The sequence below is a fragment of the Tasmannia lanceolata genome, unplaced genomic scaffold (genome assembly GCF_043159265.1).
Source record: "Tasmannia lanceolata isolate RefF3 unplaced genomic scaffold, GAP_Taslan_0.1 ptg000008l, whole genome shotgun sequence".
Classification (NCBI taxonomy): Eukaryota; Viridiplantae; Streptophyta; class Magnoliopsida; order Canellales; family Winteraceae; genus Tasmannia; species Tasmannia lanceolata.
This window is the reverse complement of record NW_027518685.1, coordinates 57,774,776-57,787,233: the sequence shown is the minus strand read 5'-3', so window position 1 is coordinate 57,787,233 and position 12,458 is coordinate 57,774,776. Positions and strand designations below refer to the sequence as shown.

The window sequence follows — 12,458 nt, the reverse complement described above, 5'->3', positions numbered from 1 at the left end:
TGAGGCCGACGTCGACGAGCATACCGATTCAGAGATTTCCCTGACACCAGTTGTCGAGCATCTAGAGAGACAGCTTGACACTTTCACAGTCGAGACAGTTATTGTGACAGAGGCATGTGAGGTTGATCCTTTGACAGAGCCGACCGAGGACCGTCATAAGTCAGAGGCGAGTGACGTGACTGATGAGCCATTACCTGAGACGGATGATCGAAAGTATATTGTTGAGGATTTCCCTATCGTTGAGCCGGTTGAGCAGATTGTCGCGTTTTGTGCTGAGACAGAGGAGCTTGTTACACATATTGATCAGGAGGCTTTATCATTTGCAACGATTGGTTCAGCTGGTCTAGATGAGATTACCGAGCAGAGTATTCTTGAAATGTTTTGTCGAGGCTTGCTAAAGATTGACCTTCTAGAGTAGGGATTGATGCTTCCCTTGACCATCACTCCAGTCGAGGAGGAGTACGTTGCTATCTTTCCAGCTAGCTTACTTCTTCAGAGCGGTTCGTATTCTTATGATTTTACATGCACGAGAAGCATAAATTGAAGCAGAAAACAGATATCACGAGCGTTGCATGCATGCGAAGGACTTTGCTAACCCTATTGTGGAGCCGCCTGATGATCCAGCTGACATTGTTGATGAGATCATTATAGTTGAGTTTTTTATTATGTCAGATACTGAGTCCATAATGGCAGATACTGAGTCAGAGAGTCCAGTGATTGTTGAGGCCGACGTCGACGAGCACACCGATTCAGAGATTTCCCTAACACCAGTTGTCGAGCATCTAGAGAGACAGCTTGACACTTTCACAGTCGAGACAGTTATTGTGGTGGAGGCATGTGAGGTTGATCCTTTGACAGAGCCGACCGAGCACCGTCATAAGTCAGAGGCGAGTGACCTGACTGATGAGCCATTACCTGAGACGGATGATCGAAAGTATATTGTTGAGGATTTCCCTATCGTTGAGCCGGTTGAGCAGATTGTCGTGTTTTGTGCTGAGACAGAGGAGCTTGTTACACATATTGATCAGGAGGCTTTATCATTTGCAACGATTGGTTCAGCTGGTCTAGATGAAACTACCGAGCAGAGTATTCTTGAAATGTTGTGTCGAGGCTTGCTAAAGATTGACCTTCTAGAGTAGGGATTGATGCTTCCCTTGACCATCACTCCAGTCGAGGAGCAGTACGTTGCTATCTTTGCAGCTAGCTTACTTCTTCAGAGCGGTTCGTATTCTTATGATTTTACATGCACGAGAAGCATAAATTGAAGCAGAAAACAGATATCACGAGCGTTGCATGCATGCGAAGGACTTTGCTAACACTATTGCGGAGCCGCCTGATGATCCAGCTGACATTGTTGATGAGATCATTATGGTTGAGTTTTTTATTATGTCAGATACTGAGTCCATAATGGCAGATATTGAGTCAAAGAGTCCAGTGATTGTTGAGGCCGACGTCGACGAGCATACGGATTCAGAGATTTCCCTAACACCAGTTGTCGAGCATCTAGAGAGACAGCTTGACACTTTCGCAGTCGAGACAGTTATTGTGGAAGAGGCATGTGAGGTTGATCCTTTGACAGCGCCGACCGAGCACCGTCATAAGTCAGAGGCGAGTGACCTGACTGATGAGCCATTACCTGAGACGGATGATCGAAAGTATATTGTTGAGGATTTCCCTATCGTTGAGCAGATTGTCGTGTTTTGTGCTGAGACAGAGGAGCTTGTTACACATATTGATCAGGAGGCTTTATCATTTGCAACGATTGGTTCAGCTGGTCTAGATGAGACTACCGAGCAGAGTATTCTTGAAATGTTGTGTCGAGGCTTGCTAAAGATTGACCTTCTAGAGTAGGGATTGATGCTTCCCTTGACCATCACTCCAGTCGAGGAGCAGTACGTTGCTATCTTTGCAGCTAGCTTACTTCTTCAGAGCGGTTCGTATTCTTATGATTTTACATGCACGAGAAGCATAAATTGAAGCAGAAAACAGATATCACGAGCGTTGCATGCATGCGATGGACTTTGCTAACACTATTGCGGAGCCGCCTGATGATCCAGCTGACATTGTTGATGAGATCATTATGGTTGAGTTTTTTATTATGTCAGATACTGAGTCCATAATGGCAGATATTGAGTGAGAGAGTCCAGTGATTGTTGAGGCCGACGTCGACGAGCATACGGATTCAGAGATTTCCCTAACACCAGTTGTCGAGCATCTAGAGAGACAGCTTGACACTTTCGCAGTCGAGACAGTTATTGTGGAAGAGGCATGTGAGGTTGATCCTTTGACAGCGCCGACCGAGCACCGTCATAAGTCAGAGGCGAGTGACCTGACTGATGAGCCATTACCTGAGACGGATGATCGAAAGTATATTGTTGAGGATTTCCCTATCGTTGAGCCGGTTGAGCAGATTGTCGTGTTTTGTGCTGAGACAGAGGAGCTTGTTACACATATTGATCAGGAGGCTTTATCATTTGCAGCGATTGGTTCAGCTGGTCTAGATGAGACTACCGAGCAGAGTATTCTTGAAATGTTTTGTCGAGGCTTGCTACAGATTGACCTTCTAGAGTAGGGATTGATGCTTCCCTTGACCATCACTCCAGTCGAGGAGGAGTACGTTGCTATCTTTCCAGCTAGCTTACTTCTTCAGAGCGATTCATATTCTTATGATTTTACATGGTCGATTTTTTCCCTCTTGTTTTGCCTACATTTTAGATGCTTCTTATTGTTATCACGCGCATTATACATGAGAGAATTTGATGTGTTACTACTACTATTGCTCGAGTTGCTCATCTACATATTTGATCCAGGTGGACTAGAACTCGAGGTCGAGTTAATATGATGCAGATTGTAGGCCAAATAAGTGGCATATTTGCCCTCTAGGACTTTTAGGGATTTATTTCCATATTATTTAGTTCCTAGGATTTTTGTTTCCATGTTATTAGTTTCTATGATTTTATTTTCCATGGAATGTTATTTCCATTGTATTGCCTATATATAGGCCTCATTGTATTAGGAATTTTAACTTTTGATGATTATTGAATAAAGATTGATTAGCCTGTCCCCTCTACAGGTTTCTTCTCCTTTCGTCTATTCTTCTTCTTCTCTCTCTACTTCTCCCTAAATTCTTCTCTTCTACTCTTCTTCTCCTCTTTCTTCTATTTCTCTTCCCTTTCTTCTACTTCGCTTCCCGGTCCTACATCACATGGTTGTGCTGATATCATTTCCCTAAAATAATCACATATACAATAGTTATTTTCTTTGGAGGAGATGAGAACATTGCTATTAATGGCGAAAATGTTTTCAGTTTTGTTAAGACATTTTCTTTGGCTAGAACTCTTGATTATTTTGTCTGAATAAATGGTCAATTGTTGGCTAGGTTTTAGTTGAGCCTGGAACTCCGCAAGGATCAAGCATCATTTGTCAAATGCGATCTCATATCTTATGGATGGAGAAAAGGGTAAGCTGCCTTTTTCCTATCAATCCCTTATGCCCTGTTTGGATTGCAGGAAAAACTTTTCTCAAGGAAAATTTTTTCCGAAGAATTTTTTTATATTTCCCCAATTTAGAGGGAAATGATAAATTGTAGGGATAAGATTATAAATCAAAGTTCCCTATGAATAAAACTTGAACTTTGGTCGTTCAAGCCACCTTTTTATGTTTAATCAAACATCGGAAAAACATGAAATTTTGGAAAAGTTTTTCTTTTGCAAACTTTTCCAAATAAATCTTGCAATCCAAACAGGGCCTTAAGGATGCCTGTTTATTTGATCATCAGAATCTTCCGTCATGTTCATTTATATTTATTAGTTCATTCTATGTAATTTCTATACTTAATTTCTCAAGTGTCCATTTCTACTTGTACTGATTATACATTTATGGCTACCAAGAAATGCCGTAAGTCTGATAATGCAGCCAGTGAGGCTTCAATGGACACTAGAAATACTCCTGCTAATACAGCAGCTGTCAAAAGTGGTGCATTTGTAGTCGCTCCGGTGAGTTTCATATTTTCTCTTGTATATGCTTTATGTTTTCTTAACTGCACTCTCTTGACAAAGCTTCCTTGTAGTGTGCTCATGATGGAGCTTGTCCACTGGAGAACTCAGGAAAATATTGTCATTTTGTTCAGCGCTTAGAGAGGACATCATCACAACGTGCGTACAAGGTGTGGTATTCTTTAAACTATGTTCTAGTATTTTACCACTTGAAAAGGTTTTATTTGAAACATGGTTTTTGAAAGATGTCGTACAAGGTGTGGTATTCTTTAAACTATGTTCTAGTATTTTACCACTTGAAAAGGTTTTATTTGAAACATGGTTTTTGAAAGATGTTCACTAGGTGACAAACTGTGTTGCAAAGCAAAAATCTCAATCAACAAATAGAAATATAGAAGATTTATTAGAGAACTCAGTTTATTGGTACAGCCTACAGAGAAGAAAGCACACGAAATATCTTCCCGTCCTAAAATGGGGTGGGGATACCCTATGTCATAAAAAAGAAGAAGAAGTTCCACGTCCCATTACAAACGAATTATAATAGACTAGATCTTGTAGCTTATATTAGAGCTTGCCGATTACCATAAAACGCCTTACATTATTCCGAAAGAGTTATGAAAAAATGAGCCGGTATGGATCAATCCTGTGACTTGTACAATTGAACGAATATTCTCTGATTTAGATCTATTGGAAAGTTCCTCTGACCCAATTAATCCACCTTTGCCTTTACCATCGATGAGTATGGTTCCATTCATGGTTTTAAATTTCGGCTGAAACAAAACGAAATGGCCAAAATATTTCGATTTCGGCTACCACCAAAATGAAATCCGCTTGGATTCAGAAAATTACAAGATTTCGCCTGAAATTTTGGTATTTCATTAATGTTTCGCTCGAAATATGCAAAACATGCAACTTTTCAAATATATAAAAACGCAACAAAGCTACCATTCAAAGAAAAAAAGAGCAACGAACCTTGGCAAAAATCAACTTCAATCACAGAAAAGAGAAGAACAACGAGATTCTTTTAAATATTTCAAAAAAAAAAAATAACCGACAAAAAAGAAAAAAGAAAATCAGTGGCGAAGAATCTTTCCTGGATTTGGTTGTGATTTCGTACGAAATATTTCCATGATTTTACAAGATTTCAGCTGAAATTTCGCACCGAAACCGAAATGTTTCTGTTTCTCTAATGGCCGAAACCGAAACCGAAATTTAAACCTTGGTTCCACTTCATTGACTGGATACCTAGATTTTGATCCCTGGATCTAGATTTGGATCACTAGGGGCTAGATCGATTCCACTCAATAAGATATGAATCTTTATAGATGGAGACCATGTCTCCCAAGCAATCTACGGCACAAGATGATTCCACATATTGAGGTTGGAATGGGATTATATGTTTTCATGTCTCGCCGTAGTGCCCGGTTTGTCTTGATTTTAGATTGATGAGCAAGAAGGAAATGAAACTTTTGGATTTTCAAACTTGCTCTCGCTCCTCTAGATTAGATCCTGCAGCTTATATTCGAGTTTACCAATGAGCCTAAAACATCTTACCATGACAATAAACCTACTGCTAATCTAACTTTAGCAAAGTAGCTTGCTAAGGAGGAAAACTAGCCTTTATAAGCATTGGCAAGAACATCATCTATAAACTTATCAATTACAGATTATATTAACCGCAATTTCTTGAAACTAGCGACCATATCCTAAAACTTCAAATCAATCGGATCAGAATGAGTCCCTATGTTGAAGGGCTTTCGTTTGCTTAGTCAATCAATTAGTGTTCAAACTACTTATTGCTTAGCAAAAAAGGAGATTTTTTTTTAATGGTAGAAGTTTCATTCAAAAGAAAAGACCGAGGTGGTCCAGCAAGAGTACAATGGAAGAAGATAAAAGATTACTAAGGCAAGAAAAAGCAACAAAAGTACAAGCTGAAAGTCAAACAGTTCGATCCCTTGTTTCCCTACTCCTTGTCGAGCCAATCTGTCTGCTTCGCCGTTTGCATATCTCCTGACATGATTGAACACTATTGAGGATCCTCCTAACCAGTCCTAAATCTCGTCAAAAAAGCTAGTAAAGCGCCATGGAGGTACCACCATCCCTCTTAGCCATCAAATCACATTCATTGAGTCTCCTTCTATAATTATTCTACTCAGTAATCCATGATCTAGATATAATAATCCTTGATACGCAGCTCTTACCTGCGCCCCATTTGAGTCTGATGTCCCTATAGGCCCCGAGAAGGCCCAAATAGCATCCCCATTTGAGCCTCTCAAAACACCTCCAATACCTGCCGGCCTGCAGGCCCTGGATTATCCACACTAGAGCCATCAAAGTTCATCTTCAACATTCCTTCCAATGCGGGCTCCCATACCTGGATCACCAATGGTCTCCTTTCCATACTGAAGCATGTCTCCTTCCATCCTTCCCATAGATCATATGCTGATACAAATTGGAAAAGAGGGAGCGTTTTTGCCCATGCAATAACCAAAGAGATGATCTTTTTAAAAAGGAAATGGGGACACTTTGCCACCATTTTGAATACCCTTGTGCTGCGTTCTTTCCAAATGACCCACAGAGTGGCCAGAAGACTCAAGTGTCATAACACTCTTCCTTTTTTCTTCCATGGCACATTCGCCCAGAACTCCAAGAGTTCGGAAAGCTTGGATGGGAAGACCCATGCAATAGCAAACCCCAAAGTATTGTAGCTACCTTGCAATGAATAAAATTATGATCAATGGTTTCCCCTGCTTCAACGCCCAACGAACAATGATCTAGTAACCACAGCCCCCTTACTCGCAGGAATTCAATCGTCTGAATACGATCTCTAAGAGCATCCTGAAGAAGCGTACCCTTAGAGGCGCTGTGTAGGTTGTAGATGAAGGCACAAGGTGATTGTAGAAGGATTTGACAGAAAAGAGCCCAGTAGAGTCCCAGATCCATATCCTTTTCTCTACGCCTATCTGTTTTATGTAGCAAGCCTCTAAAATCTAAAAAAGCTTTTCCAAAGAAGCCAATTCTCTATCGAAAATATTTCTGCGAAACCTCGGATTCCAAACCACTCTGCTCCCACATCTTTCAAAGCAATCGTCCATGACCTGCTTTTCAGCAGCTACCTGAAATAGACCTAAAAGCATTTCCTTTAAAGGGATAGGCGAGCACCAAGCCTCTTCCCAAAAACTAATACGTTCGCCAGAATAAACTCTAAGTCTAGTGCCTTCTCTAAAGCGAGAAGTGATATTCAGAATATCTCGCCAAACCGTAACTCTTCTCGTTCTGAATTTATTTTCTGACTCCCAATGCCGTGTTTTTACCCCATACTTGTTCCCTATAACTTTAGTTCACAATTGGGATTGTTCCTCGTGAAACCTCCACAGCCACTTGCCCATAAGTTCCACATTTACCTCTCTAATCCTTCTATACCCAAACCCCCACCTTTTATTGACCTACAAACATCTTCCCACTTGACTTATGGGATGCCTTTTTTCTCATCCGATCCTCCCTAAAGAAATCTTCATTGAATCTGTTCTATTCGGTTAGAGATGCTTGTAGTTGTAGGCTAAGTTATAAATTTTGTTTCGTTCGTCGTTTCATTTTGGCAACCGGAATAGAATGTTTCGGTGTTTTGTCCGTTTCGTTCGGTGTTTCGTTCGAAACTTTTAGAAAAATATAAGAAACAATTAAATGAACAAAATATGTAAAAGATCCAATATTTCCTTAAAGGAAAATCTTAAGTGTGTTGACTAGTGCCTAACAAGATGAAAAAATTTTAGAAACCAAATTATGAGAATTTTTTACCGGACTTTTGGGATTTAATAATGTTTGGACATTATTGAATTCATGAATTTTTAAAATTAGAAAAATACCCCATTGTTTGGAAGTTATGGAAGTTAAGGTTTTGACCCGAACTATTTTTTTCGAATTTTGCACTAGAACTAGAAAGTTGACTTTTTATCCCTTTAGATTTGAGTCTTGAAACTATTTTTAATAGATCCGAATGGGGGGTATTCCCTTATTTACATGTAAATTAAATGGACAATAAAAATAGTAAAGACATTTACTTGAATGACTTTACATGTAAATACTAAGAAGAAAGAGGGAGAAAAGAGGAGAACCAAGAAGAGGAAACAAGAGGAGATGAAGAAACACAAAAAATTCTGCCATATTTCGTCCGGAATTCCGAATTCCAGCCGGAACGATCGGAATGGACCAGAATCTGGACCGGAACGGAATATATGGTCATTCTGTTCCGGATTCCAGACCGGAACTGGAATTCCGGTCCATTCCGGTCGGAACGGAATGGAATTTTTAACTTAGTGTAGGACATTGAAATAGAGAGAGTTGGTAGATAGTAATGTTTGCTAAAACCGCCTTGATGAGGGTCAATCTTCCACCTCTAAATACTAATTTTCGCTTCCAGGGGTTGAGTCTTTTCTCAATTCTCTCCAAAATTGGGTCCCAATGCTGTTTTTTTGGTCTGGCCGTTCCAAGCGGCAATCCTAAGTATGTTGTTGGCAAATGATTCACTTGGCAACCCATGATGTCTTCTAACCCAGATGCCAGCCGACTTTCAACATTTAAAGCGAAAATTCTGGACTTGTGAAAATTGGATCTTTGACCTGTTATCAAAGAATCGCCTTTAAGTGCAGAATCTGAGGAATTTGTGGAGAGCAGAAAAGGAGGGTGTCATCGGCAAGTTGTAAGTGGGACACCAATATCCCGCCCTGACCTAATTTTTGGCCTTCAATCAACCCATTGTTTTTGCCTTTCTCCATGAGCCTGCTCAACGTATTTGCTATAATCACAAACAAGAAGGGGGCGAGTGGGTCTCCCTGTCTCAACCCTCTTGATAATTTGAAAAGGCCTTTTGGGGAGCAATTAATAAGAATAGAAAACCATGCTGAGGAGAGACAACACCTAATCCACCCCCTCCACCTACTACCAAAACCCATCCTCCCAAGAAAGTAGTCAAGGCAGCTCCATTCCACCCTATCGTAAGCTTTTTCCATACCAAGTTTGCACATGATTCCTTCAATACCACATTTGGTCGCCATGTCCACTGCTTCATTTGCTATCAAAGAGCAATGTAAGATCTACCTTTGACTGACAAAAGCACACTGATTTTCAGAGATAGGGAGGACTTTTTTAAGGCGCTCGGCTAGGATCTTTGCTAAAACTTCATACAGACTACCCATAAGGCTAATAGGTCTGAAATCCGTGATTATGTTCACAAAAGTGAATGGTTCATTTCTTACCTTGGTCGTTGCAATTCGCATCATTTCGCATTGTTTTTTTCTCGCTACCTATCATCTATCTCCAAGCCTTAAAGTTTTGTGGAGGGAGTTTCTAATCTTGAGTGGAAGAAGAATATAAATGAGAGGATTATTTGCTTTAGATGTTTTGTTAAGAAAAGAGGTTCATTTGCTGCATATAGGCATATAAGATTTTATTCCAAATCCAACAAAAGGTTAGGAAGGTACAAGATCAAGATGATTGCTAGATTATCAAAGAAATGTATGGAGTTTGCTACAGAGAGATGTCTGCATTCATTTCCAAGATTAACTCTATAAGTGTTTTCTGTATATTATTTAAAAATTAATTTTTAAATATCAATAACTATAAAAAAATTTCATTATAACACAAATATTAGGAAGAGATTTTTGAAAGAAGCTTTCTTGATTATGAGTATCGACATTAAATTTAATAACTAGCTGCTTCTGACACGAAGAAAAAAAGAACCATTAAAAAACAGAGTATCAACATTAACCCCAATTGTTGTAACGGCATTTAGTCTGATTCTAATTCAGCTTCTTCGTATTTATTTGGGCTTTATGTTGTTATGCGGTGTAATTGAACCTTTTTATACTTTAAAAAAGGCTACTTTGTTAATTTAATAATTTTCTTTCATGTTCATGTTTATTTTGTAGCGTTCCAAGGGTGAACCTTTACGTGGTTTTGAGGATGAAAAATTTTGCTTTGTTGCTTTAAGACGAGGGGAACGACCACGGTCAGTATATTCTTCATTGAACAAGTAATTGGTACTGGTTTTTTACAAAAAATAAAATAAAATCCTTAGATACTATGGTAAGCATTAACCGTTTGAGACTTTGAATGATTACAAACATAGATAATTTATTGATCCTTATATTGTAGCCACTTAAAAGTATATCTCTTACTTTAAGTATTATTATAGGCCTTGATCAATTGAATTGATAGCGAACATGTGGGATGTATGTGTAATAACTAATAACTAACTCATTGTTGCCTGGAGCTTGCTTTTGTTCAAAGTCTTTTTCCTAGAAAAGAAAATGCTTCCTTGAGCTCTCTGTAAATATTTGTTGTATACTAGCTTGCGCGAGCACGCACACACACACATCCACTAGTATACACATTTTTTTCATATCCGCTCATCTATATACACATTTACATACATATACACACGCCAATGATTGGGGCAATCAGGAATCATGTGACCAATGATGCTGTTGGAAATCCTAGAATCCCTAGACCACCCATCAATCCGCGTGGGCTCTGCTGATTCACCGCTTGATTATGGGAATCAGCGTTTTTCTTTTTCATTGAAGAGAACAAGTCTAGCAATATGGGCATGACAGGAGTTATTGACTCTCACGTTAGCCATACATAATTTTTATGGAGAGGAACAACCAAAGCGAGTGCTCGATTGGTTACCTGAAGTACAGAGGATTTTTTTATTTTTTTAAATATTTGGATATGTCTAGAACCAAAAGGGTGAAGCTTGTGGCTGTCAAGCTCAAGGGCTATGCATCTTCATGGTGGCAATAAGTCCAATTGGCTACGCTTCAAATGGGTAAGAGAAAATCAATTTATTGGCAAAGATGGTGAAATTGATTTGTTCCCAAATTTTGCCAAGCATGGAAGTATTCTCTATCAACAATATCAATAACTTTGACAAGGGAATAGGACATTTCGAAGATACACCAATGATTTCTATTGTCTCAAGTCCCATGTTCAACTTTGAAAGACAAAAAACCAGCTATTGAGCCGTTACATCATGGGTTTGCGAACTCACATTCGTAGTACCGTGGAATTACATCAATGTTGGACTATTTCTCAATAACAATGCTGAGACACATCTGTCACAAACAACTTTTAGGTCTTTTGCAAGTGATAGAGGAAGCACTATAGGCCATGGAAGAGGAGAAGTTGCGACTCTTGGTTGCAGAGGTGCCACACAAGTCCATCGACCAAACCCACAAAGTCATGAGAGACAAAGGATGGGGATCAGCTAGCAGTAGCACCATTCGTGATCCTTTGCATCCCAAATTATCGGGCAACAATTTAATTGTTTCTTACTTGGGGAATTGGGGCATTAATCCTTCGAGTGTCATGGAGGAGCTATAGAAGTGCGGGTGATCCATCTCACCATAGATGGTGATGGAGAGGAGGGTGATGAGGAAGAACCCTATGAGGAAGAGGGTAATGAAGAAGATTCCACATATGAAGACACTCAAGGTGATGCTCTAGCTGCTTCACCTATCATGCTCACTCCTAAGTTGACGGAAGGAGATTGGATATGAAACAATGTCTTTCGAACAAAGTGCACTACAATTGGGTGAAGCTTTGCAAGGTTATTGTTGATGGCAATTTCACAAGAGATGGTATCTAAATTGGGGTTGAAGATGAAACCACTCCCAAAGCCTCTTTTTCAAATCAGTTGGCTCAATAAAGGCAATAGATCTAAGTTGAGTAATTGGTGTTTCGTTTCATTTTCAATTGGAAAGAATTATAGAGATGTTTGGTTTAACATAGTCAATATGAAGAAATTCCATCTATTATTACCTTGGCAATAATGTGCAAAAAACCATCCATGACGTGGATGACACCTACACCCTCTATGAGGATTGTAAAATACTTGTTCTTGCCTCCATGCGTGATAAGGAGTTCCCCAAGTCAGATAAGGAGGAGCGACAACGGAACTTCCACGGTCAATGAGACCCAAGCTTGATCGATATGATCATATATTAATATTGGTCATTTGGTAAGTTAAAAATTATGCTCTAGATTCTTAATATTTATTGAATATTCCAACGAAAGTTACAGCTTCATTGCTGAATATGCAATTGGTATTGTTTTGGAACTTGGAATGAACAAAACCTATAAATATTTAACGGAAGAAAATTATATTAATTACCCTACTTGTACAGTGATTATGTACAGGAGAACACTATATTAATTACCCTAATGTGAATCCAGACGTTTTTCTCTTTGGAAAATTTCCAAACATTTATTCCAATGAGCATAATGCATTATTCCTTAAATCTTTTTACTCCTTGCTGTTCAGTTCATTGCTGGTTGTGAAGATAAGATTGGTTTTAGTACAATGAGTCTGATCATTTTTAGTACTTCACCGGGTTCTTAGTACTGAATAAGGGATGGTACTGAGCTTGTATTTCACCTATACTAAACCATTCTTATACCATT

General features: G+C 39.2%; 1 protein-coding gene across 5 annotated transcripts in view; it reads left to right on the top strand.

The window, feature by feature from the left end:
- LOC143885388 (copper ion binding / methyltransferase) overlaps nt 1–12,458 on the top strand; it is a 55,351-nt gene that overhangs the window by 41,192 nt on the left and 1,701 nt on the right. For all 5 annotated transcript variants that reach the window (XM_077389538.1, XM_077389539.1, XM_077389540.1 and 2 more), the window contains 4 exons: nt 3,380–3,460; nt 3,891–3,995; nt 4,070–4,165; nt 9,923–10,002. In XM_077389538.1, the coding sequence (XP_077245653.1) occupies nt 3,380–3,460; nt 3,891–3,995; nt 4,070–4,165; nt 9,923–10,002 (362 nt within the window). The remainder of the gene's footprint in view (nt 1–3,379; nt 3,461–3,890; nt 3,996–4,069; nt 4,166–9,922; nt 10,003–12,458) is intronic.